The sequence below is a fragment of the Chlorocebus sabaeus genome, chromosome 18 (genome assembly GCF_047675955.1).
Source record: "Chlorocebus sabaeus isolate Y175 chromosome 18, mChlSab1.0.hap1, whole genome shotgun sequence".
Classification (NCBI taxonomy): Eukaryota; Metazoa; Chordata; class Mammalia; order Primates; family Cercopithecidae; genus Chlorocebus; species Chlorocebus sabaeus.
In genome coordinates, this window is record NC_132921.1 from 74,043,984 (window position 1) to 74,067,667 (window position 23,684).

At 41.8% G+C, this 23,684-nt stretch overlaps 1 protein-coding gene and 1 pseudogene across 2 annotated transcripts in view; one reads left to right on the forward strand and one right to left on the reverse strand.

Annotated features, from left to right (window-relative positions):
- Positions 1-21,456, forward strand: part of SEH1L (SEH1 like nucleoporin) — a 38,806-nt gene extending 17,350 nt beyond the window's left edge. For both annotated transcript variants that reach the window (XM_073006498.1, XM_007974732.3), the window contains 5 exons: positions 7,247-7,345; positions 15,155-15,295; positions 16,418-16,575; positions 17,944-18,094; positions 19,145-21,456. In XM_073006498.1, coding sequence (XP_072862599.1) covers positions 7,247-7,345; positions 15,155-15,295; positions 16,418-16,575; positions 17,944-18,094; positions 19,145-19,157 — 562 coding nt within the window. In that variant the 3' untranslated portion in view covers positions 19,158-21,456. The remainder of the gene's footprint in view (positions 1-7,246; positions 7,346-15,154; positions 15,296-16,417; positions 16,576-17,943; positions 18,095-19,144) is intronic.
- LOC103222821 (succinate dehydrogenase cytochrome b560 subunit, mitochondrial pseudogene) lies at positions 13,750-14,612 on the reverse strand (annotated as a pseudogene).
- Positions 21,457-23,684: the final 2,228 nt, after the last annotated feature.

Sequence of the window (23,684 nt, forward strand, 5' to 3'; positions counted from 1 at the left end):
TTAGTAGAGACCATGTTTCACCATGTTGGCCAGACTGGTCACCTCAGGTGATCTGCCTACCTCAGCCTCCAAGAGCGCTGGGATTACAGGCGTGAGCCACTGCCCCCAGCCAGAAACCGTTACATTTTCCTTCCTTGCAATTAGTTTTTTTCACTTAAAGATACATTGTGGGCATTTCTCCATATATTAATATATCTAGTTCTACCTCATTTCTTTTTAACTGCCATATAGAGCATGATTGCATGTGTATTACCATAGTTGCTTTTTATTAAACTGTTTTTAAACAATTACAAAAATCACTTGGTAAAGAAAAGAATTGAAGTAATCTATAAGAATACAGAAAGAAAGGGAAAGTTCTTTTACCCCCTAAAAACAAATGCTGTTGTTATTTATTCTGTTTTCAGACTAATTCTGTTAGTCACTAGTATATTTTTAAAGGATTTACTTATACCTCTGGTTCTTGCTATGTTATCTTTTTTTTAAAAATTTTCATTCTATTTTTCCACATATTCTTGCTATGTTATCATTTAACAACATCCAAACTGATAGGAAAGATGAATAGAGCACATTTATACAACTTTCCGCATCCCAAGGTATGACTAGATAGATATCTTATTTGTGGTGATGTTGATAGTTGAGTTATGTTGGTAATTATTATAATTTCAAATAATATATATCTCTGTACATATTTATCAATTTTTAGACTATTTACTCCCCTCTCTTATTTTTGTTGTTTCTTGAGATGGAGTCTTGCCTTATTGCCCAGGCTGGAGTGCAGTGGCATGATCTCTGCTCACTGCAACCTCCACCTCCTAGGTTTAAGTGATTCTCCTGTGTCAGCCTCGCGAGTAGCTAGGATTACAGGCAGCCGCCACCACACCTGGCTAGTTTTTTTTGTATTTTTAGTAGAGACAGGGTTTCTCCATGTTAGTCAGGCGGGTCTTGAACTCCTGACCTCAGGTGATCTGCCTGCCTTGGCCTCCCAAAGTGCTGGGATTACAGGCGTGAGCCACTGTGCCTAGCTTCTGCGCTCTTAAAAAAGAGGAAATTAGTTTATTTTGCTTCCCCCTCATATTGCCCTTTCCATTTCCGCATTTTTTTTTTTTTTTTTTTGAGGCGGAGTCTCGCTCTATCCCCCAGGCTGGAGGGCAATGGCCGGATCTTGGCTCACTGCAACCTCTGCCTCCCGGGTTCAAGTGATTCCCCTGCCTCAGCCTCCCGAGTAGCTGGGATTACAGGCACCTGCCACCATGCCCAGCTAAGTTTTTGTATTTTTTAGTAGAGAGAGGGTTTCACCGTATTAGCCAGGATGGTCTCGATCTCCTGATCTTGTGATCCGCCTGCCTCGGCCTCCCAAAGTGCTGGGATAACAGGCGTGAGCCACCCAGTCCATTTCCTAATTCTTATATTGCTTGTATACTGGCAAGGTTTATAATATTTACATTCTGTAAACATTTAACACATGTGTATTTTGTCTTTTGACTACAAATTGATTCTAAAAATCAAGCAGCAGCCAGCTTTACAATCTAGATTATGTAAGTATTCATTCGAGATGCCAATATCTGTTTCATGAAAGCTTTGTTGTTCCTGTGGAATGAGCTGGTATTACCTTATGATGAGTGCTCTGTTTTCTTTCTTGATTTCTTTTACTTCTGGCTTATACTTAGCTGTCACAGATTTTCTGTCACGTGTTGTCTTTAGATTTTTTTTTCCATTCAAGCAGTCTTCTTGGCCTGGCCTCCCAAAGTGCTGAGATTACAGGCATGAGCCACTGCACTTGGCCGGTCCTACTCGACACTCAGTGGTCCCTTTAAAAATGAGTGTTTCTGTCTCAAATTGGGGATATCTTACGATCCTTTAATACTTTCTTTTTATTCTCTCGTCTCTATGCCGTCTTTCTGGCACTCCTATTTGATTATTCCCGGATTTACTCTCCATTTAAAAAAAATTGTTTGGAGGTTTAGTACTCCATCTCCCAGATCTCCACTTTGTTCTCCAGGTGTACATTTTATCCCATCATTGAATTTTTGTGTGAATGGCAATCATTTTTAATTGTTCAGACTTTCTTTTTCTCTGATTACTTCTTTTTTATACCAGTCAGTTTTTGTTACATGCGTTACACTATTTCCCTGCGGTTCCTAGTTAAGAGTTTTTAAAATTTGCATTTGTTCACTGAGCTATAATATTGGATACTAGCTCAATTATCATTTGCCCTGGCTATGTTCTATAAAGTTGTCATCAACACTGAATTAGCTAATACTGGATACTGAATTGCTCCTAGGGGAAATACAGGCTTTCCAAAAGTCTCTCACTACATTTCTGTCAGCTGATCAGTATATAACCTTTTTGTGTGTCTTTCTTTTTAAAGGTAACTTATATGTTGTTGATTCATTAACATCGAACTCACAGCCAACAACACAAACTACTCAGGCCTGAACAAGGCATTCTGAATACACATATTTTCTCCATAAAGCACATCCCGGCCTTCCTATGTTTAGGAACACTAGACAGCGCTTCAGCAGCATCCACAGATTTTAAACTGTGAAATCACTTTTAAAAAGCACAAAAATGTGAAAAACGTGAGGCGAACTGACTAGACTGTGAAAAGGACATTCGTTTACCAATGAGAGCCAAAGGAAGAAGGCATCTCTGCTGGGAAACTGTGCATCAGGCAACTGGATTTTTTTGTAGAGCTGCTTTGTACCTGCCAATCAATGACCATGAAAGCCTGGGCCGGGCACGGTGGCTCATGCCTGTAATCCCAGCACTTTGGGAGGCCAAGGTGGGCGGATCACTTCAAGTCAGGAGTTTGAGACCAGCCTAGCCAACATGGCAAAACACTGTTTCTACTAAAAATTCAAAAATTAGCTGGGCGTGGTGGTATGCGCCGGTAATCCCAGCTACTCAGGAGGCTGAGGCAGGAGAATTGCTTGAACCCTGGAAGTGAAGGTTGCAATGAGATCATGCCACTGTACTCCAGCCTGGGCAACAGAGTGTGACTCTGTCTCAAAAAAGAGAAAAAAATAACAACAAAGAAAGCCTGAGAGAATTGGATTTTATGGTTACAAATAAATTTTAGGCCAGTTTACAAATGCAAAATCTCTAAATAGTGAGGATTGGCTATATGTGTTTTCTCAAAGATCAGTTCTTTTCATGTGCCTTGGTCTTTATCTTCTGCGCTGCTTGTTTTTCTTTGGTGTCCGCTGGTCTTTGCTTATTTTTATTTATGGGTGAGTGACTGTTACTGCTAGTAGAGAAAACTGGTATTGGCATTTTTCTCCTGCTGGGTGCTCTGTTGGGTTAACAACGTCCTCTCCACTGGGGAGGTGACTGCATTTTGTGGAGTGCATGGAGTGGGTTGGCAGCGTTTCCTAAGGATGTGTGAGCCAAGAGCAGGCTGGGGCACCCTCAGACTCACAAAGCAAGAAAGATTTTCCATTGAGCACGACGAACCATTTGAACGTATTTTCTTCCTCCCTGCCCCTTTCCCCGTTGGTTTTGGAGTACTCCTTTATTTCCAGCTCTTAACTTTTCTCTTTCAAGTTCTAATTGTCTCACTAAGACAGTGTTTTTTGACCAAATCACTCCATGATTGTCCATAACTCATTTCTATTCTTTTTTTTTTTGAGGCGGAGTTTCGCTCTGTCGCCCAGGCTGGAGTGCAGTGGCCGGATCTCAGCTCACTGCAAGCTCCGCCTCCCGGGTTCCCGCCATTCTCCTGCCTCAGCCTCCCGAGTAGCTGGGACTACAGGCGCCCGCCACCTCGCCCGGCTAGATTTTTTTTTTTGTATTTTTTAGTAGAGACGGGGTTTCACCGGGTTAGCCAGGATGGTCTTGATCTCCTGACCTCGTGATCCGCCCGTCTCGGCCTCCCAAAGTGCTGGGATTACAGGCTTGAGCCACCGCGCCCGGCCAACTCATTTCTATTCTTTGCATTTATTAATTGGAGGTTGGATCTTCTGGAATTTTCTTTTTTTTGTTCTCTTTTTTTTTTTTGAGATGGAGTCTCGCACTGTCGCCCAAGCTGGAGTGCAGTGGCGCAATCTCAGCTCACTCCAAGCTCCGCCTCCTGGGTTCCCGCCATTCTCCTGCCTCAACCTCCCGAGTAGCTGGGACCACAGGCACCTGCCACCACGCCCAGCTAATTTTTTTGCATTTTTAGTAGAGACGGGGTTTCACCACGTTAGCCAGGATGGTCTGGATCTCCTGACCTCATGATCCACCTGCCTCGGCCTCCCAAAGTGCTGGGATTACAGGCGGGAGCCACCGCGCCCGACCAACCTTCTGCAATTTTCTACTTACTGATGGTGATGTGGGCTCTTTCTTCCTTTGTATTTTCTTTCTCAGTCTGATCTGCTTCCTGACTTCCTGGAAACCCTCCAAGTTTCTTGATTTCTGATGGCACTCTTTCTAGATTTCTAGCCCAGTATGATAATATTTTTTCATCATTTCAGTGGGGTTTAGGAGGGAGGCAGAGATCCAGGTGATCTGTCTACACTATTCAGTCAGAAAGCTGGATGATTTTTCTTACTGTTTAGCTGTGAATCATACTTAGAAAGTGGTTTAAATGTGAATATCTTATATCTGGTTGTACAGTTTAGGTAATCCTCAATTCAAGTTGCTGTCTGGACATTTCGTGACTGGATTTAAAAATATTTTTGAGGCCGGGCACAGTGGCTCACGCCTGTAATTCCAGCACTTTGGGAGGCTGAGGTGGGCAGATCACCTGAGGTTGGGAATTGGAGTCCAGTCTGTCCAACATGGAGAAAACCGCTCTCTACTAAAAATACAAAATTAGCTGGATTTGGTGGCACATACCTGTAATGCTAGCTACTCAGGAGGCTGAGGCAGGAGAATCATTGAACCTGGGAGGTGGAAGTTGTGAAATCGCAACATTGCACTCCAACCTGGGCAACAAGAGCAAAACTCTGTACCCCCGCCCCCTGCCCCCCACGCCAAGAAAAAAAAAAGAAACGATAAACAATTTTTTAAATCTTATATTTTTTAACTGGGTGTGGTGGTGCACGCCTGTAGTCTCAGCTACTTGGAAGGAGGATTGCTTGAGCTCAGGAGTTCAAGTCCAGCCTGGGCAACATAGTGAGACTCCAATCTCTTTTTTTTTTTTTTTTTTTTTTGAGACGGAGTCTCGCTCTGTCGCCCAGGCTGTAGTGCAATGGCCGGATCTCAGCTCACTGCAAACTCCACCTCCTGGGTTCACGCCATTCTCCTGCCTCAGCCTCCCTATAGCTGGGACTACAGGCGCCCGCCACCTCGCCCGGTTAGTTTTTTGTATTTTTTAGTAGAGATGGGGTTTCACTGTGTTCGCCAGGATGGTCTCGATCTCCTGACCTCGTGATCCACCCGTCTCGGCCTCCCAAAGTGCTGGGATTACAGGTTTGAGCCACCGCGCCTGGCCTCCAATCTCAATTAAAAAAAAAAAATCTTGGCCGGGCGTGGTGGCTCACGCCTGTAATTCCATCACTTTGGGAGGCCGAGGTGGGCAGATCACGAGGTCAGGAGATCGAGATCATCCTGGCCAATGTGGTGAAACCCCATTTTTACTAAAAATACAAAAGTTAGCTGGGTGTGGTGGTGCGTGCCTGTAATCCCAGCCACTTGGGAGGCCGAGGCACGAGAACCGCTTGAACCCAGGAGGCGGAGGAGGTTGCAGTGAACCGAGATTGCGCCACTGCACTCCAGCCTGGCTACAGAGTAAGACTCTGTCTCAAAAAAAAAAAAAAACCCACAAAACTGACGTTTTTAGTAATTTAGAATATGTTACTATAAATGTACTTTTGGTCCTCATTCACACTACTAATGTTATAAAAACAAAACTACATACTTGTAGAACACTGAAAAAGGAAGTTTGTGGCCGGGTGTGGTGGTTCATGCCTGTAATCCCAGCTACTCAGGAGGCTGAGGCAGGAGAATCACTTGAACCCAGGAGGTGGAGGTTGCAGTGATCAGAGATCTTGCCACTGCACTCCAGCCTGGGTGACAGAGCGGTGCTCTGTCTCAAAAAAACAGGACAAAAAAAGCAAAAGGAAGTTTGTGAGATACAGAAATTTGCTGTGGAATTTACGTCTCTTTGAATGGCCAAAAATTATTATAAATAACTTATAATTTTATTACTGTAGCATTTTGTAGTTTGCCTGGTAATTTTCTTAATTAGATAATTTGATCTAATTACCTGAAGCTTTAGTAATAAAGAACTAAAATTTTTTATCAGTTACCACATTTTGTTTTTAGCTTTAAGAGGTCAGTAGTTCACAATATTGAAGCTAAAGATTAAACAAGGGTGCCAGGTTCACAGAGATGTTAATTTGGATGAGGGAGGCAAAGGAAATTGTATTCATTAGGCATAGAAATTAAAAAGTCATTCAACTTTTAGTTCAGGAGAGCCATTCTTTCATTGCTTATCTTTTGCTCTTTCAAAATGAGGTTGACCACAAATGAGTCTGGGGGGGAATGATGTGGGATCATGACTTTTGCAGGGGTAGGCTTTTCCGCTTTTCCGGTGTGCATCTGCTGTTTTTTTTTCTGAAAGAGGCTCTCTTGCCCAGGCTAGAGTGCAGCGACACGATCATAGCTCACTGCAGCCTCCAACTCCCAGGCTCAAGCGATCCTCCTGCCTCAGCTTCTAAGTAGCTAAGATAAATGGCACACGCCACCACAACAGGCTAATTAAAAACTTTTTGTTTGTAGAGGTAGGGTCTCATGATGTTGCCCAGGCTCTTCTTGAACTTCTGGCCTCAAATGATCCTCTCGTCTCAGCCTCTCAAAATGCTGGGATCACAGGCGTGAGCCACCCTGCCTGAGTGTTTCTTCTTTTTGTCAAAGCACTTAAAATGTTTTTGTCATGAAGTTAGTCACAGTAGGGTTACTTTTTGTTTCATAGTTAATGACCAGAAATTTCAGGAGGAAAAATTACTAAGACCTCTTAAGTATTTTTTAAAAGTATGTTGAATGCTTGAAAGCTTTCTTTCAGGCAAAGAGCTCCTTTCTGTCTGAGCCGTAAGAACATGCTAAAACCAGTTCATAAGGATGGAATCCTCAGCTCCCATGTGTGACATTCTCAGGTGCACACACTTGCAGTGTGGCCATGTCAGCAGTGTGGCAGAGACCTACATGTCACTAGTAGTGACAGGCTGACTGTAAGCTGGGTGTCTGCTTGCCTCCAGTGTGTTCATTCTCTGAAGTGTATATTTCTTTTGTTACCTAAAATGTTCTTTCTCTCCGTTTCTAGCTCTCGAGCTCATTCCCCCATGATCGCTGTAGGAAGTGATGACAGTAGCCCCAACGCAATGGCCAAGGTTCAGATTTTTGAATATAATGAAAACACCAGGTTAGTCCTGCTTTGGTTTTAATAATTGTTCAGAATTGCATTTCAGTTTTTTAAAATGTTATTTCTTTATTCGTTTACAGAATTATGTATCATTTGTCATATGTTTGCTGATTTACTATAATATACCAAGTTCTGTGCTAGGCTGTGATAGTACAGGCATGAGTGATAAAGAGGAGAAGGTAGACCAGCCTGGCCAATATGGTGAAACCCCGTGTCTACTAAAAATACAAAAAATTAGCTGGGTGTGGTGGCAGTTGCCTGTAATCCCAGCTACTCAGGAGGCTGAGGCAGGAGAATCACTTGCACCTGGGAGGCAGAAGCTGCAGTGAGCTGAGATCATGCTATTGCACTCCAGCCTGGGCAACAAGAGCAAAACTCTGCCTCAAAAAAAAAAAAAGTGGAGAAGGTAATTGATCTCCCAGTACTTACCATCTTGCAGTGAAACAATCATAGTAAAAAACAGTGATGAATTTTATGAACTGGAAGAATCAGGGTGCTAAAGAGCTTACACCTGAGGAACCTAACCTGGTTTAGGGACTAGGAAGGTTCACCTAGAAGATGACCTATAGGATGAGTAGAAGTTAGCCAGACAGAGGGCAGAAGCACTCCTGGTGGAGAAAACTGCATGTGGTAAGGCCCGTGAGCAACAGAGAGGGAGTATATTTATACTGTGGTTGGAACATACTGGGCAAAAGTGAGTGTGGAGAGAAATAGGCAAGATGTGTATCTATAAGAAGTAGTGTCCAGTGTTTCAGTTTTATCTTATAGGTAATGTGAATAGGGAATAATGGGATCAGATGGATCTTCCATAGATGTGACAGGTGTGTTGGAGGGAAACATGGTGGGTTCAGGGCTTGGATGCTGTGAAGACAGTCCACGTAGGGGAGTACGTGGCTTTGGGATAGTAGTAGCAGTGGCGTGGAGGTAAGTGGACAACTTGAGAATAATTGAGAAGTGGAATCAATAGGATCTGGTGATTGATTGGATATGAGAATTGAAGGAGAAGGAAGCAAGCGTTAAAATGTTTATTTCTAAGGTTGTGGCCTAAGAGTTCAATGTGTAATTTCAATGTGTGTAATTTCTTGAGATAAGGAACTCTGGGAACAAGGCAGATTTGGGTAGAGTGTAACAGCGTGTGAAGGTAAGTTAATTTTGGTCATGCTGAGATACAAGTGTCTGCAAAGCTTCTGAGAGCCAAAAGCACTGTCTCAGAGGCACACTACTCAGTCTTACGGGAGAAGAGAGCACCTGTCATGTGATCAGATGGGTTTCACAGGTACTAGACAAAATTCTTGGGTCTAATAGTCAGATCTTAGGCAGGGCCAGCATTAGAGAAGGAACTAGTGTTACTCCCGTGGACTCTGCAATTCCAAATGTTACCGTCTGAGTTGCCAAGGAGATCTTACACCTTCTGCCTTCCTGGATTTTTGATGTCTGCAGAGAGGCTTGATCTTCAACAGTGCTGTCCAGTAGAACGTGCTGCTGTGATGGGAAATGGTCTTAGAGATTTTCATGGTTTTTTAAGCTGTGAAAGCTATAAGCCCTATTAATAGCACATTTTATAGAGGCTTCATGAAGTGTTGGACTTGTTAAGTAAATTTCAACCTCAGCTGAGCAGAATGAATATGTAGACATAAGCCCGAAACTTAAAAGGTATATCATTGGCCAGGGGAGGTGACTCATGCCTGCAGTCCCAGCACTTTGGGAGGCCGAGGTGGCTGGGTCACTTGAGTCTAGGAATTCAAGACCAGCCTGGACAACATGGTGAAACCCTTTTGCTACAAAAAGTACAAAAACTAGTTGTGGGGATGGTGGCGTATGCCTGTAGTTCCAGCTACTTGGGAGGCTGAGGTGGGAGGATCACCTGAGCCTGGGAGGTCGAGGCTGCGGTAGGTCAAAATTGCACCACTTCACTCCAGCAGTGTCAAAAAAAAAATTCTAAAACATAGGAAAAGAAAATGTATTTTGTAAATAAGATTGGAGTAAAAAGATAAATAACTTGCAGTTAGTTCTGAAAGAAAATACAGGGAAATAGAAATTACCTAATTTTTTTTTTTTTTGAGACAGAATCTCAGTCTGTTGCCCAGGCTGGAGTGCAGTGGCACAATCTTGGCTCACTGCAACCTCTGTCTCCTGGGTTCAAGTGATTCTCCTGCCTCAGCCTCCCGAGTAGCTGGGACCACAGGCGCATGCCACCACGCCCAGCTAATTTTTGTATTTTTAGTAGAGATGGGGTTTCACCATGTTGGCCAGGATGGTCTCGATCTCGTGACCTTGTGATCCACCCACCTCAGCCTCCCAAAGTGCTGGGATCACAGGTGTGAGCCACCGCGCCCGGCCTGTTTATCTTTTTCTAAGTAGTATCACCATTTAGTAGACAGGAGACATTTGCCAAATTAGCCAATGTTCGATATACTTATTTGTATTTGTGAGTGAAAATACTAAAACAGATCTAGCATTGATAGTGATAATAGAAGTGCCATGTGTTTTTATAGGTTACAGGGCATTTTTATATGTATTATGAAGTTTGAACCCTACCCACCACCTTGTAAGTAGGGGAGACAGATTTTCATTAACACTGTTTTACAAATGAGGAAACCGAGACCAACAGAGTGAATGGCTAGTCTAAGGTCCAGAGTCAGGACCAGAAACAAAGTCTTTTTTGTTCATTCCTTTCATATACACTCTTATTGAGGATCTTATTTGGCTCCTCCTGATAGGAGAAGCTTTAGATAACCTTAATTATTTTTATTTTTTTTGAGGCGAAGTTTTGCTCTTGTTGCCCGGGCTGCAGTGCAATGGCACGATCTTGGCTCACCGGAACCTCCGCCACCCCAGTTCAAGCGGTTCTCCTGCCTCAGCCTCCCGAGTGGTTGGGATCACAGGCGTGTGCCACCACACCCAGCTAATTTTGTATTTTTAGTAGAGACGCGGTTTCTCCGTGTTGGTCAGACTGGTCTGGATCTCCCAACGTCAGGTGATCCTCCTGCCTCTGTCTCCCAGAGTGTTGGGATTACAGGCATGAGCCACCGTGCCCGACCACCTTAATTACAATATATAGCTTGCCTCAGGTAAGAAAAAAAAATCTCACTTTTTCAACATTTCATAAGCAGCAGGGACTGTATTAAGAGCTGAAGGAGCTCACAGCACCTAGGATATGGACGAGGATGGTGACCTGCTAGAGATGGCAGCACGTACCTGCCTGGCAGGGCAAGAAGTGTCAGGTGGGAGCTGGTGATGTTTGAGCATTAGTCGTGAAAGACAGGGTGTTCTGCAGGCAGAGAGGAGGCAGGAACAAAGACAAGGGCACGGGGTTGGGCCTGGTGAGGTGGTGGCTGGTGAGGCTAAGGCAGGGGAGGGGCAGGGGAGAGGCAGGGGAGGGGCAGGGGAGGGGCAGGCAGATTTTGGAGAGTGCTGCCTGCCAATCTGGTCTCCATCGTGGCAGCATTTGGCCTTTCGCAGGGTCCAGTAGAGTTACCAGGTTGTATTTACCTTTTAGGGAGATGACTTTGGCAGCCGTGTGGATGGGGAGCAGGGACTCGGGGGAGCAGGGACTCGGGGTGAACGCAGTAGCCCGCGGTGGTGTGGAATGTGGAATGGGGACGTGCACTGTCCGTGGGATGAAGAGGGAACGGGGAGACTTGTCTAGGAGGCACCAGCTGTAGGTCACGTGAGTCTTGGTTTCTGACCTGGCCGATGGTGGTGCCACTCGTTGAGATGGGGAGTGAATGTGGTCAGCACAGGTTATTTCAGACATACGTTTGAGGTGCTTTTGGAACATCCAGGTTGGAATGTGTAAAGGCGGATGGGTAGAATAGCTGAGATTAGTTGTCTGTTGCTGCACGACGGCATTATCACCCAGTGGCCGAAACAGTACAGATTCGGTATTTCAGTGTCTGTGGTCGAGAGTCAGGCCAGACTGGGAAAGTGTCCACTTCGGCGCTCACCTGGTTGTTGGCAGCACTTGTATTCCTGCCACAAGACCCTCCCTATGTCCTCACAGCGTGGCAGCTGCTTCTGCAAGGCCTGAAAGCGGGAGAGTCTTCTCGTAAGGCAGGCGTCACAGGCTTGTGCCTTGTGGTCACACAAGTGTTGCCCCACCACCTTGCCATGTCCCTTCCCCTGGGTAGAAAACAAACCGTGGGCCGCACTCACACTCATGGAGAGGAGCCTTTACAAGGGTGTGACCACCAGGAGGTGCGGGTCATGGGGGCTCTTAGAATCTCTCTGCCACAGTACTGGTGTTACTCCCACTTTATGGAGAACTTCTTGCTGAAGGTCAAGTTACAGCCTGGATTCAAATACGTTCTGGCTGCAGCATGTGTGCTCTTAGCTCCCTCTGTCCTGGTTCTGGCCTTTGGTAGAAGATCCTGAATTGCAGGGGATAGATTTAGGAATTACTGGTTTATAGGTACTGAAACCATGAGTGTAGAAACTTCGGTGTCTGTGTGAATCTTCTGGGGATCTTGTTAAAATGCATATTCTGGCCGGGCGCAGTGGCTCACACCTGTAATCCCAGCACTTTGGGAGGCCGAGGCAGGTGGATCATGAGGTCAGGAGATCGAGACCTGGCTAACACGGTGAAACCCTGTCTCTACTAAAAAAAAAAAAAATTAACCGGACATGGTGGCAGGCGCCTGTAGTCGCAGCTACTCGAGAGGCTAAGGCAGGAGAATAGCGTGGACCCGGGAGGTAGAGCTTGCAGTGAGCTGAGATCCGGCCACTGCACTCCAGCCTGGGCAACAGAGTGAGACTCCGTCTCAAAAAAGAAAAAAAAAATGCATATTCTGATTGTATAGGCCCCGGGAAGGGGCTGAGATTCTGGATTTCCCAGAAGTTTCCAGGCTACTGCAGACCACACAGTAGAAGCAAGGATGTGGATGAGATTGCTTAGGTTGATTGGATGGGTGAGAAAGGTCAAGGGAGAACCTTGAGGTGTGTATCAGCTTGGTAGATATTTTAGGAAGAATGTTGGGGTGAGAAGAAGGTCAAGCACAAAACGCTGGAAGCGCCACTATTTTAGAAGAAGGTAGTAGAAGGGTGGGATGGGGAGATCTCTCCACCCAGTCTCCTACACTCAGGGTTTCGTGCTGCGGTTCTGTCCAGGATATTCAATCTTAGAAGAACCTAGTAGAAAACTCTGATCTACCACTGCCTTCATTATCTCTTATTCTGTGTTTATACGTAAAGAAATAGAATTGCAAAGATGAAATAGCCTTTGCATAGTTTCCTTTTATTATCACTTAATTCACAGAACAGCTAAACAGCTCACGCCTGTAATCCCAGCACTTTGGGAGGCAGAGGCGGGTGGATCACCTGAAGTCAGGAGTTCGAGACCAGCCTGATCAACATGGAGAAACCCCGTCTCTACTTAAAATACAAAATTAGCCGGGTGTAGTGGTGCACACGTGTAATCCCAGCTACTCAGGTGGCTGAGGCAGGAGAATCACTTGAACCCAGGAGGCGGAGGTTTCAGTGAGCCGAGATCGCACCATTGCACTCCAGCACAAGAGAGAAACTCTGTCTCAAAAAAAACGGAAAACCGTGAAAACCTCAATTCCTGTTACCAGCTTTACTTTTTTATTTACACTCAAATACTTAGGCAATGCGTTACTGTTTTCGTAAGAAAGATGTCAGTGGCTAATAAATCAAGACCTTATTCTTTTTTTTTTTTTAAATGAGTATTTTAATTCAGTTTCAAAAAATGGTACATGACTTTGATGAGAAAGTATAAAATTAAGAGGCTGTTCTGGAACTCCAAGAAAAAGAAATAACCATTAATATGTTCAGTGATAATTTTCTGGATTTTCTTCTTGTGTCAAAAGCTATATATTTTCTCCTCAAAAGCAGCTGCTCCAAGAACTAACTAGCCCTCTTTATCTCCCTCTAGCGGGGACAGACTAATTCCCCTCCCACCACTTCTCTTCTTTCAATAACACTGTGTAGGTGTTAATGGCCTGGGCTCTCACCAAAGAACAGAATTGTCCTTTAAGCCAGCAGCCCACAGGCAGTGGCACCCAAAGCCTCTTCCCCCATCCCCAGGGCAGAAGCCACAGAGCTGGCGTTGTTTCCACTGTTTCAGGAAGAAGGAGCCAAAAGCTGACCCTCAGCACAAATCAAAGCCCAGTATGAAGAGAGAATAACTGCTTCTAGGCCGAGAGTAGGCAAGCTGTGGGCAAAAAAGGGGAGTTTTTGCAGCCACCCCATTTTTAGAAACAAGGGGAAAACTAGACCCTTTTCCACAATTATAATCTACAAGGTAGTCTACTGTTCCGAGGGGATCTGAAAGTACAAAAGGATCTAAACAAATAAGGAGAACTTTTCCCAGGCTGGAGATAGGAATGACAAACAGAAAGATGGGTGAATGTAACGTGTAGGAAGATGATGCTGGGAACCTCCGTTCTTCACATGGCTGCCAGCCCCATAGAGGACAACACAGTAAGAACCAGGACAGCCACTCCAGACTGGTATAGGTGGGGAATCTTGAGGCCTTTTCCTAGGTCCCACATCAAGTGTCGGATCCCATTCCAGGTGTGATACGTGAGAGGGAAGACAAGTGCAGACTTAGCTGTGTGGATCAGTGCTGGCCCCAGACACAGGGACTTCACGAGTTCCAAATAAGACTCAAAGTTCCCGGGGAGTAACAGGGCCGACGTGCCAAAAAGAGAGACTCCTGCACTGAAAGCAATACCAGTGCCACGGTGGCAGATGGACGTCACCATGGGAAGAGACCAGCTGTAGCTAGTGATGTGGGGAGACGCAGGACGGTTTGAACCTATATTCTTATTCCAGAACCGCTCTTATCTCTTCTTTTGCCGTGGTTCCCAAGGGAACAGCATTTCTGATAGCTCAGGGCCAAAGTGGGCTTGGAAGTAATGATGACCAACATGTCTCAGCAAGAGTGCAGCCATCTCGGGTTCCTTTTTTTTTTTTTTTGCAGTAGAGCCTCACTGTGTTGCCCAGGCTGGAGTGCAGGGATGTAATCTCAGCTCACTGCAATCTCTGCCTCCTGGGCTCAAGCCATCCTCCCACCTCAGCCTCCTGAGCAGCTGGGACTACAGGTGTGCACCACCATGCCCAGCTATTTTTGTGTTTTGTGTAGAGATGGGGTCTTGCTGTGTTGCCCAGGCTGGTCTTGAACTACTGGGTTCAAGCATTTCTTCCACTTCAGCCTCCCAAAATGCTGGGATTACAGGCGTGAGCCACTGTGGCCAGCCAAGACCTTATTCTAGTTAAATTTTTATTAAACCATTTCAAGCTCAATGTACATTATCAGAGGAGGAAACATGGGAGGTTGTATTAATTTCCTAGGGCTACCATAACAAATTACCACAAATCAGGTGTCTTAACACAGAATGTATTCCCTCAGTTCTGGAGGCCGGAAGTCGGAAATCGAGGTGTCGGCGGGGCTGTGCTTCCTCTGGAACCCTTCCTGGTCTAGTCCGGCTCCTGCTGGCTCCAGTTCTTTGCCTTGCAGCAGCACGACTCCAGTCTCTGCCTCTGTGTTCACATGGCCGCCGCCTCTGTGTCTGTGCGTCTCTCCTCTTCTTTTTTAAGGATACTTACTGCGCATTGGATTTAGGACCCACCCTAAATCTAGGATGTCATTCTGAGGTCCTTAATTACGTTTTCAAAGACCTTTTTTTGAATAAGGTCACGTTCACAGGTTCTGGGGGTCAGGACCACTTTGAGCCCACTACAGAGGTGAGCGCTACATGGCTGTGACTATGAAAAAGGTGAGATGCAGTGATGTGTGCGTCTTTGTACATTTTATTTCTAAAATGTTTAAATTGTTTGCTTTTCCATTAGGAAATATGCAAAAGCTGAAACTCTTATGACAGTCACTGATCCCGTTCATGATATTGCATTCGCTCCAAACTTGGGAAGATCTTTCCATATTCTAGCAATAGCAACCAAAGATGTGAGAATTTTTACATTAAAACCTGTGAGGTGAGTTTTCGAAGCATTTATGAATTTGAAAATACTCTTGCCTCCTGATTACCTTTGTTTGTGGAGGAGAGAGTAGAGGTAACTATGATTTGGTTTATATTTCTGTTCTGGAAGTTTTACTTAAAAATGTAAATTCTGAAATATTTTTTAAAAATGGTCTTTTACAATTACTTTTAAATTAAAGTTATTTTTGAAGAATGGATTATTTAATGAACATTTTATATATAAATATATGTCTTTTTGGAAAGAGGAATTGAGTAAAGAGTAGATTTATATTCTCTTAATTGTGCTTTATTTAGGCTAATACTAATAATTCTTTGAATATAACTGATATTCTATAAATATTTAATGACAAGTGGCAGTCTATTTAGGGAAAACTAAATTAGTATTGATAGTGTTGTGAATAACATATTTAACTTTAATTTTGAATTGTGAATTTCAGTTCTTTCTGTTCTTTCATTCTTTCCTACTTGCTTCCCTGCCTTTTTTTTTTTTTTTTTGAGGCAAGGTCTTGCTTCATCGCCCAGGCTGGAGGGCAGTGACATGATCTTGGCTCACTGCAACCTCTACCTGCCAGGTTCAAGCAATTCTTGTGCCTCAGCCTCCTCAGTAGCTGGGACTACAGGCGCCCGCCACCACACCTGGGTAATTTTTTATTTTGTATTTTTAGTTAGGGACGGGGCTTTGCCATGTTGGCCAGGCTGATCTTGAACTCCTGGCCTCAAGTGATCTGTCCATCTTGGCCTCCCAAAGTGCTGGGATTACAGGTGTGAGCCACCGCACCTGGCCTTGCCCTGCCTTTTTAAATTAATTATTGTCATCTGGTTTATTCCTCGGCCTTGTGTGGGAGAATAAAATCATCCTGTTTTGTTGTTTCTTTCTTCCATCAAACAGTCACTGAATATCGTTTATGTGCTGGGATCACTCCAGGTCTTGGCGAGTTAAATGGAAATGACATTGGCCCAGCTCAAGGCCAAGGGGTGGGGTTTACGCAGATGAGTACCTTATTATAAAGTGATGTGGTGGTGAGACCACTTGTACTAATTTAGAATTTTATATGTGTGTATGTGTGTATTTTAAAACTTTGCTTAGAATGCCTCAGAAAATGTTTTTTATTAACAGGAAAGAACTGACTTCCTCTGGTGGGCCAACAAAGTTTGAAATCCATATAGTGGCTCAGTTTGATAATCATAATTCTCAGGTCTGGCGAGTGAGTTGGAATATAACAGGAACAGTGCTAGCATCTTCAGGAGATGATGGCTGTGTAAGATTGTGGAAAGGTAAGATTTCAGTGGAGGGGTAATTGTTGGTTTGTATTTCTGCTCTGGAGTTTTTACTTAAAAATGTAAACTCTGAAATATTTTTTAAAAATGGTCTTTTGCGGTTACTTTTAATGTCATATTAATTTATGTTATTTCGAACATCAGTTTACCTAGTTCATAGCAGTTAATCACTGAATTGTTTTTCAAGTTATATGGAACAGAGCAACTTTTAAAACTAAAGTAATTACAACAGAATATGCAGTATCTCCAGTAAAAAGATACCAGTTGTCCTATATGTACCTTACATGACTGCTCTACAAACTCAGGCTAGGACTATAGTCGCTCTTATTTTATCACATAAATTACTTTAGACAATCATTCCTTAATAGGAGAAAATCCAGTATCTTCCCTGCTTTGTGCAGCTTGCAAAAGTTAAGAGCCTTGGGGCCCTGATTGTAAGTTTTTTATAAGTGCCAGGCTGAGTGAGAAGGTCTGGACAGTTGACACTGACTGTGGTCTCTGTAGTGTGGTTCTGCACTGCTTTTTGGATGTTTATCTGTTGGGCAGAGATTTCTGTGATTTGTGCACCACCATAATGAATGGTGTCCCATACTTAGCATTCAAAATTATAGCTGTCTTAGTTTATTTACCCTTTAGCAGTTACTGTTTCCCAAAGTGCAGTTTGGGTAAGCTTGAGGGCCTCCCATGTTCGATTTTGGGCTTTGGCAAAACCAGCTCAGACCGTTCTTTCTTCAGTGTAATTTGATTTCAAGGGCTTTGCTGTCCTTTTCTGCCTCTGGGCTTTAGTCAGGACCACCTTGCCATGCTCCCCCGCAGGCTGCCTAACTTGATTTTCCTGGGCTCATTGTCTTCAGAGACCAATTTTGCATTCAAACTAATAAGGCCATTTTGGATAAGCCACTCAATCTCCAAAGGTTTTGTTACCTACATCCATTTCAGAAGACATTAGGTACCCATATAACTTATACTTGCATAATTAAGAAGACAATTTCATTACCTTACATATATATGTAAGTGAAATTCATTATAATGAAGACTTTAATATTAAAATGGAGATTTTAATATTAATTTCATAATGTGATAATACGGTAGCTCAGAAAATTGTCTCTGCTAATATCTGTAACATGGGTGGTGAAAGCTTTATATTTTTAAAGTTATTGATACTTTGAAAACTTCTAAAAATTTGTTAAAACTAAGATAATAGGTCTTTCATTTAAAAAGTGTCTTTAATGTTTACCCTGAAAGAAATGTAGCCCCTAGCCTCTCCCTCATTTCTCTAATTGTAGTTTAAGGACATGGGTACGGATTTGTGCCCTTAGGCATTGGTATTAATCACGTTAATGTATTTGGTTGTTTTCCTTTCAGCTAATTATATGGACAATTGGAAGTGTACTGGTATTTTGAAAGGTAATGGGAGCCCAGTCAGTGGGAGTTCTCAGCAGGGAAACTCAAATCCTTCCCTAGGTTCAAATATTCCAAGTCTTCAGAATTCATTAAATGGATCTTCTGCTGGCAGGTAGGCTGTTTCATGGGAAAACTGGAAATTCTCTTTGTTTTAAATCATTCTGGTAGCTCTACTTAAGGTGGATTATTTCCTGGATTATAAGATGGAGTGGAAATGTTCACATGTGATTATATTAGCATTTAAGCATTCATTTCGTTACCTCTGTATTTGGCTTACTTGGTCATAATATTGGCAGGTAGGTTATGAGGTCATTACATTATATTCTGAAGCTTTAGGGGTCTATCGGTAGAAATGTTACAGGTTTAAGATTCAACTTCACTTCTGCAACAGTGAGAGGAAAGTTATCTGGTTTAATAGTGAGGATTTTAGTCCAAATGAACATTAGTGTTTTTCACTGCTTGTAATGTGGTCTTTGCATTAGGTCAAACTGAAATTTTAAATAAAATACATTTATTAAGGCTTTTTAGAAGAGAGTACATTAAATTATTTGGCTTTTGTGTTTAAAGTTTAATGGAAATAAGAGGAAATAATAAAACTTGAGATTGATTTTTAGAATAGTTAGCGTATGTTACATTCTTGTGTATCATAATAAGGAATATTTGATGTCATCTAAAGAGTCATCCTTTTGTTTTCATGTTCAAATTTTAAATATGTGAATTTGTAAGATAAAATTATTTTAATATGTCTTTGTGAATAATTGGAAATAGAATTCAGGAAACGTCAAAACACAGCCTAATGGACTGTCCTGTGGTTATCCTGTTGTTATCCTAAATAAAATAAGAAAATTGTATTTAAAATTTCAACTATTTTTATATTGTTATGTTTTTATAAAGAAGTCCTGCTTTTGATTTCGAGGTTTTAAGTATGTGCATCAAAACGATTTCAGGTTACCGTGGAAGATACCAGATTATAAAGATTATTTCATGAAACAAATAAGTAGAGTTGATTTTTTAAGGCTGGTTCTTGGTCACTGCCTGTACTGCGTATTTTCTTTTGTAAATAGCTTCTGTTTTTTGATCTGTATTCTTATTGTGCCAATAACCATCTGTGTTAGATCTGTGATGCATTTCCCTTTTCCATTTGTATTATGTCCTTTAACAGAAAGCACAGCTGAGTACAAGCTAACTGGAGTAACTTTGCTGTTTTGCTGCTTGTTGCATGCACACAGGAATGGAAAGCGAGCTCCTTTTCCCCTTCCCCAGCGCCGTTTGACCTCTCCCAAGATACACCAGCAGCCTGCTTACTACTAAACGCAATCCAAAAGGCCTTTAAAAATACAGTGTATATTTTTTTGTACTAGTCAGTTTACTGACACTATTTGAAACTTTTGAAATATAAATGGAGAGGCTTTCTGTTGAGACATTGTCACCAAAACAATTTTTTGAAATATTCCTGAAACTGATTTGGGTTTAAAGATTAAAAGGGTTGTTACCATTCTTATCTAAGTAGTTGGGAGGAGGGGAAATATCACTTTATTTCATTTGGAAAATATAGACATATTTCTTTTGCTTTCTTAAAACAGCTTAAAATGATGAACTTTTATAATTTTAATTTGAAGATTGAATAAATATTTTTTATAAAGATTGTTTTGAGTGATTTACTTTTTGTAGAATTGCTTTATACATGATATTCAGTACAACTCTGTCATTTCCTTGTAGTATTTAAAGAATATTAGTGAAGGAGTGAATTAGTAAAGTAGTAATAGTAAAATGAAAGGAACTTGACTGTACAGTTGTAGCCAGGTTAAGCATTTGGTATTGTTTCATTTACAATTTGGAAGTAAGATGGAAACACTTTTTTATAAGTTTTTAATTCATAGTCACTAAAGAGAGAAATGTTTCTTATATACATTTGTATATTTTTATGGTGTTTATTCCATTGGTTAGTTTCCTTCAAATCAAAGTTTGGACACACACTATTAAGAGAAGCCATTAAAATTTTACTAAAATTGTGCATGTAAATTAATGTCAGCATTCCATGTCTCAAGATTTTCTTAATTTAGTTGGCTGTTTAAATTAGTTCATATCCTGTAAAGCTCTGACCTTGATAACAAAGCTATAAATATTTAAGCTTGCTAAAATGTGTAAGTATTACTGGTAAGTTACAAAATGGAAGAAGAGTAACAGTAGGGCACAGTCATTCTGTGAGTCCTTTCACTTCTCAAAATTTGGTAGCTATTCTAAGGCTTTTGCAGAAAAATAAGTGTTCAGTGTTTGTAGTTCTTCAAACGCATGTTGCAGTAGCCAGCCATACTGTGTTCCCAGTATCATGTATGCACTAAAAAAACTGTGTGCTTGCTGCTGTTGTGAGTGAACCATTGCTTAAGAGAAAAAGCTTATTAGATTTGTAAATGTACAGACTAGCATCAGATGTTTCTGAGAGATTAGAAAATGTTTTGAATTTATAAAATTAATGTTTTTCTTTGTAACATTTATATTGATTTTTTTTGACATTTTAAGTTTAACAGATTGTATTCCTTTCAAGTTTCTATACTTGCTTAAGCAATCTTGATTTGAGTAAGGGTCTTGATTTGTGCTATTATGTTCTGTTAGTTTTGGCATGAATATACTAAAGCTTTTTTTTTTTTTTTTTTTTTTTTCTAGCATGTGTTTTCTCCTCTTTGGTTCTCTCTGTATTTACTACTTTTCTCTTTTTCTTGTGTTTTTTTTTTTTTTTTTTTTTTTTTTCCCTGTTTTTGTTTTGTTTGGTGTTTTGTTCCTGTCTTCATTGTTTCAGGTATTTCTTTCCCCCTCTGGATTCCCCACGGGCTGGATCGAGATGGTCCAGTTATGCCCAGCTCCTTCCTCCTCCTCCTCCTCCTCTGGTAGAGCACTCTTGCGATGCTGACACTGCCAACCTCCAGTATCCTCACCCTCGCAGACGATATCTCTCTCGGCCTCTTAATCCCTTACCTGAGAATGAAGGGGTTTAAAACACTGATTTAACATTGAAAGGCCTTATTCAAGTGCTTGTAAATGCTTTCATTTCTGGCTGCTTTTTGTTTTTCTTCACTTTCTTTCAGAAGATTTTTCTAACTTAGGGTCTGTCTTGCATGTATTACAACTGGAATACGGTGTTTCGAACCTAAATCTGTTTGTGCGTCTCCATCAAAGGAACGTTGGCTTCACTGGGTGATAACCTTTGATGAAATGAGATATGTCCAAGTAACGTTAACTGTGAAGTTACACACAGTAGCTGACTTCAAAGTGCCTGTTTTGTAAATTTTATTTTGAACTGTTACCATAGTCTTAAGTTGTTTATGCTTTATCGGACTGGCTAATGTGAAAGCATATTCTTACGAAGTTGATTCTGTCTTTGAGACCTTAGAAAATGGATTTCATTTTACAGGCTAATGTTGCAACTGACTAGTATGTAAAATAAATCATTCCTGTGTATAAAGCAGCAAAACCCAATGTGGACTTTTTGGTCTTTTTTTTTTTTTTTAAAGGAAATTGTCTTTCACTACTTGGAATTACTGTTTAAAGCTTTTGTAATTATTATCCAAGTAGGTTATGTAATAAAATATATTTTAAAATACACAAATCTCTTGCCTTATAAAAACAGAATGTGTTTTGTTTAAGATAGTTGCTAAGGCTTACTCTCCTTTCACTATCTCACAAAAAACCCAAACAAAAATTAGGAGATGTGAGCAAAAATATTAGATTTATTTAAAAGGTAGAAAGTCAGTATGTAGACTAACATTTAGAATGCACAGATGTTGACTTTCAACCTAGTTAGTCAACATTAGAATATTTTCTCATCTTTTCTAAGATGAGAATGTACTTGACAGAAATTGTGATAAAATGGTTAAAACTAGTAATATGCTTGTTGGTTCAGTTCTGTCAGGAATTGTCAAGGGTTTAACCTCTTATCAGGGCTAGAGAGACAGAGGTGCTCTGAACAGTATTTCATGTGTCTTATCAGGTAATCACATAGGTGACATAATTGTTATAACTATTCTAATTTTCAAAGACACCTTTCCTTGAATACTGTCATATCTCTAGTACTTCTTAATATGCAAAGGATTAAGAGCTATTCATTTTATTTTATTTTTTTATTTTTTAAGACAGGGTCTCACACTGTTGCCCAGGCTAGAGTGTAGTGGCATGATCATGGCTCACTGCAGCCTTGAACTCCCGGGCTCAGGCGATCCCCCGACCTCAGTCTCTTGAGTAGCTTGTACTGCAGGTGCACGCCACCATGGCCTGGCTATTTTTTAAAAATTTTTCGTAGTGAGGGGGTCTCACTTTTTGCCCAGGCTGTCTCAAACTCCTAGGCTCAATCCGTCATCCCACCTTGGCCTCCCAAAGTGCTGGGATTATAGGCGTGAGCCACCTCACCTAGCCTATTCATTTTAGTTTAAGGAACATTGGAGTTTTATTGTCTAATCATCAAAGTGTTTTGTCTCAAAAGTTAGCATTTCTATGTAAATATCTCTTTCAGATAATTCTCAAAGGTCTTCCTCTGGTTAATTGACTTGCTAGGCTTGTAGCCTTATGGAGGATCAAACAAGAAATCTTAATGCTGAATCTTACTCAGAATGAGAAGGCATGTCTTTGAGCTTTCAGTCATAGAGGTACCTGGGGTAAGAATGGGATGATGAAATGGAGACCATTCTCCAATTTAATGTAGTGAATCCTGAGCATCTACCATGTGCAAGATATTGTGCCAAACACTGGGGTATGTAAAAAAATAGAAAGGTAGTCTGCACACAAATTTACACTCGTGGGAGAAGGCATTTCTAGAATTTACAAAAGGTAATGGGTTCGGCTTTGTAATAATGGTAGAAATTGTATAGTAGGCATAAAAGAAGTTATTTGAACTGGCAGAATTTGGAAGGGATGTCTGATTTCAATAGGTAAAAGGGTAGGTGTATGTTTACAGAACAGGATATAAGTAACAGTCTGGTTCATTTAGGGAACTAGTGGGACGTTAATATGGAATCATACCTTGTGGTTACATGGGAGAAGGTTTTGGGTATTGGTGGCTGAGGCATACCACTTTAAGCAGTTGGTAAAAGGGGAGCTGAGAGATGTCTGAACTTAAAACTGGATAGGCCTCACTTCTAATTCCCTGGGAGGCACCCTGGTCATGGGGCCTTTGCAGGCTCTACTCAGCATCTAAAGAGATTTGGAAATCACCGTGGGAGTCCTGTTCCTCCTCTCCAGTCGGCACGTGAGGTGAGATCCTGAGGTATGAGATAATAGCTAATGTTTGCTGAGTATTTCCATGAGCCAGTACTTTTCTAGATACCTTACAGGAGTAGCTTTAAATCCTCACAGTAAGCCTCTGAGGCAAACGCTTTATCCCCTTTTTACAGACAAGGATACCAGCAGGTTAAAGTTACCTGCCCAAGGCTGCACAGTTTGGAAGAGGGAGGTAGAGCCAGGATTCAGATCCAGGCAGCCTGGCGTCAGAGTCCAGGCTGTCTTGCTGCCGAGACTCTGAATCAGAGATCTCTGTCAGTAGAGTCCTATCAGGTTGCTGAGTGTTGTGCGGAGTGTTTTGGTGACGTGAGGATATTTATGGAGGAAGGACTTTTATTAACAAGGACTTGGTGTGAGTGACAGTCTGGAACATGTAGACATATTTAAGCAGTTAACTGTGTGACCGCTTTGTAGAAAGAGGTTAAGATACTCTG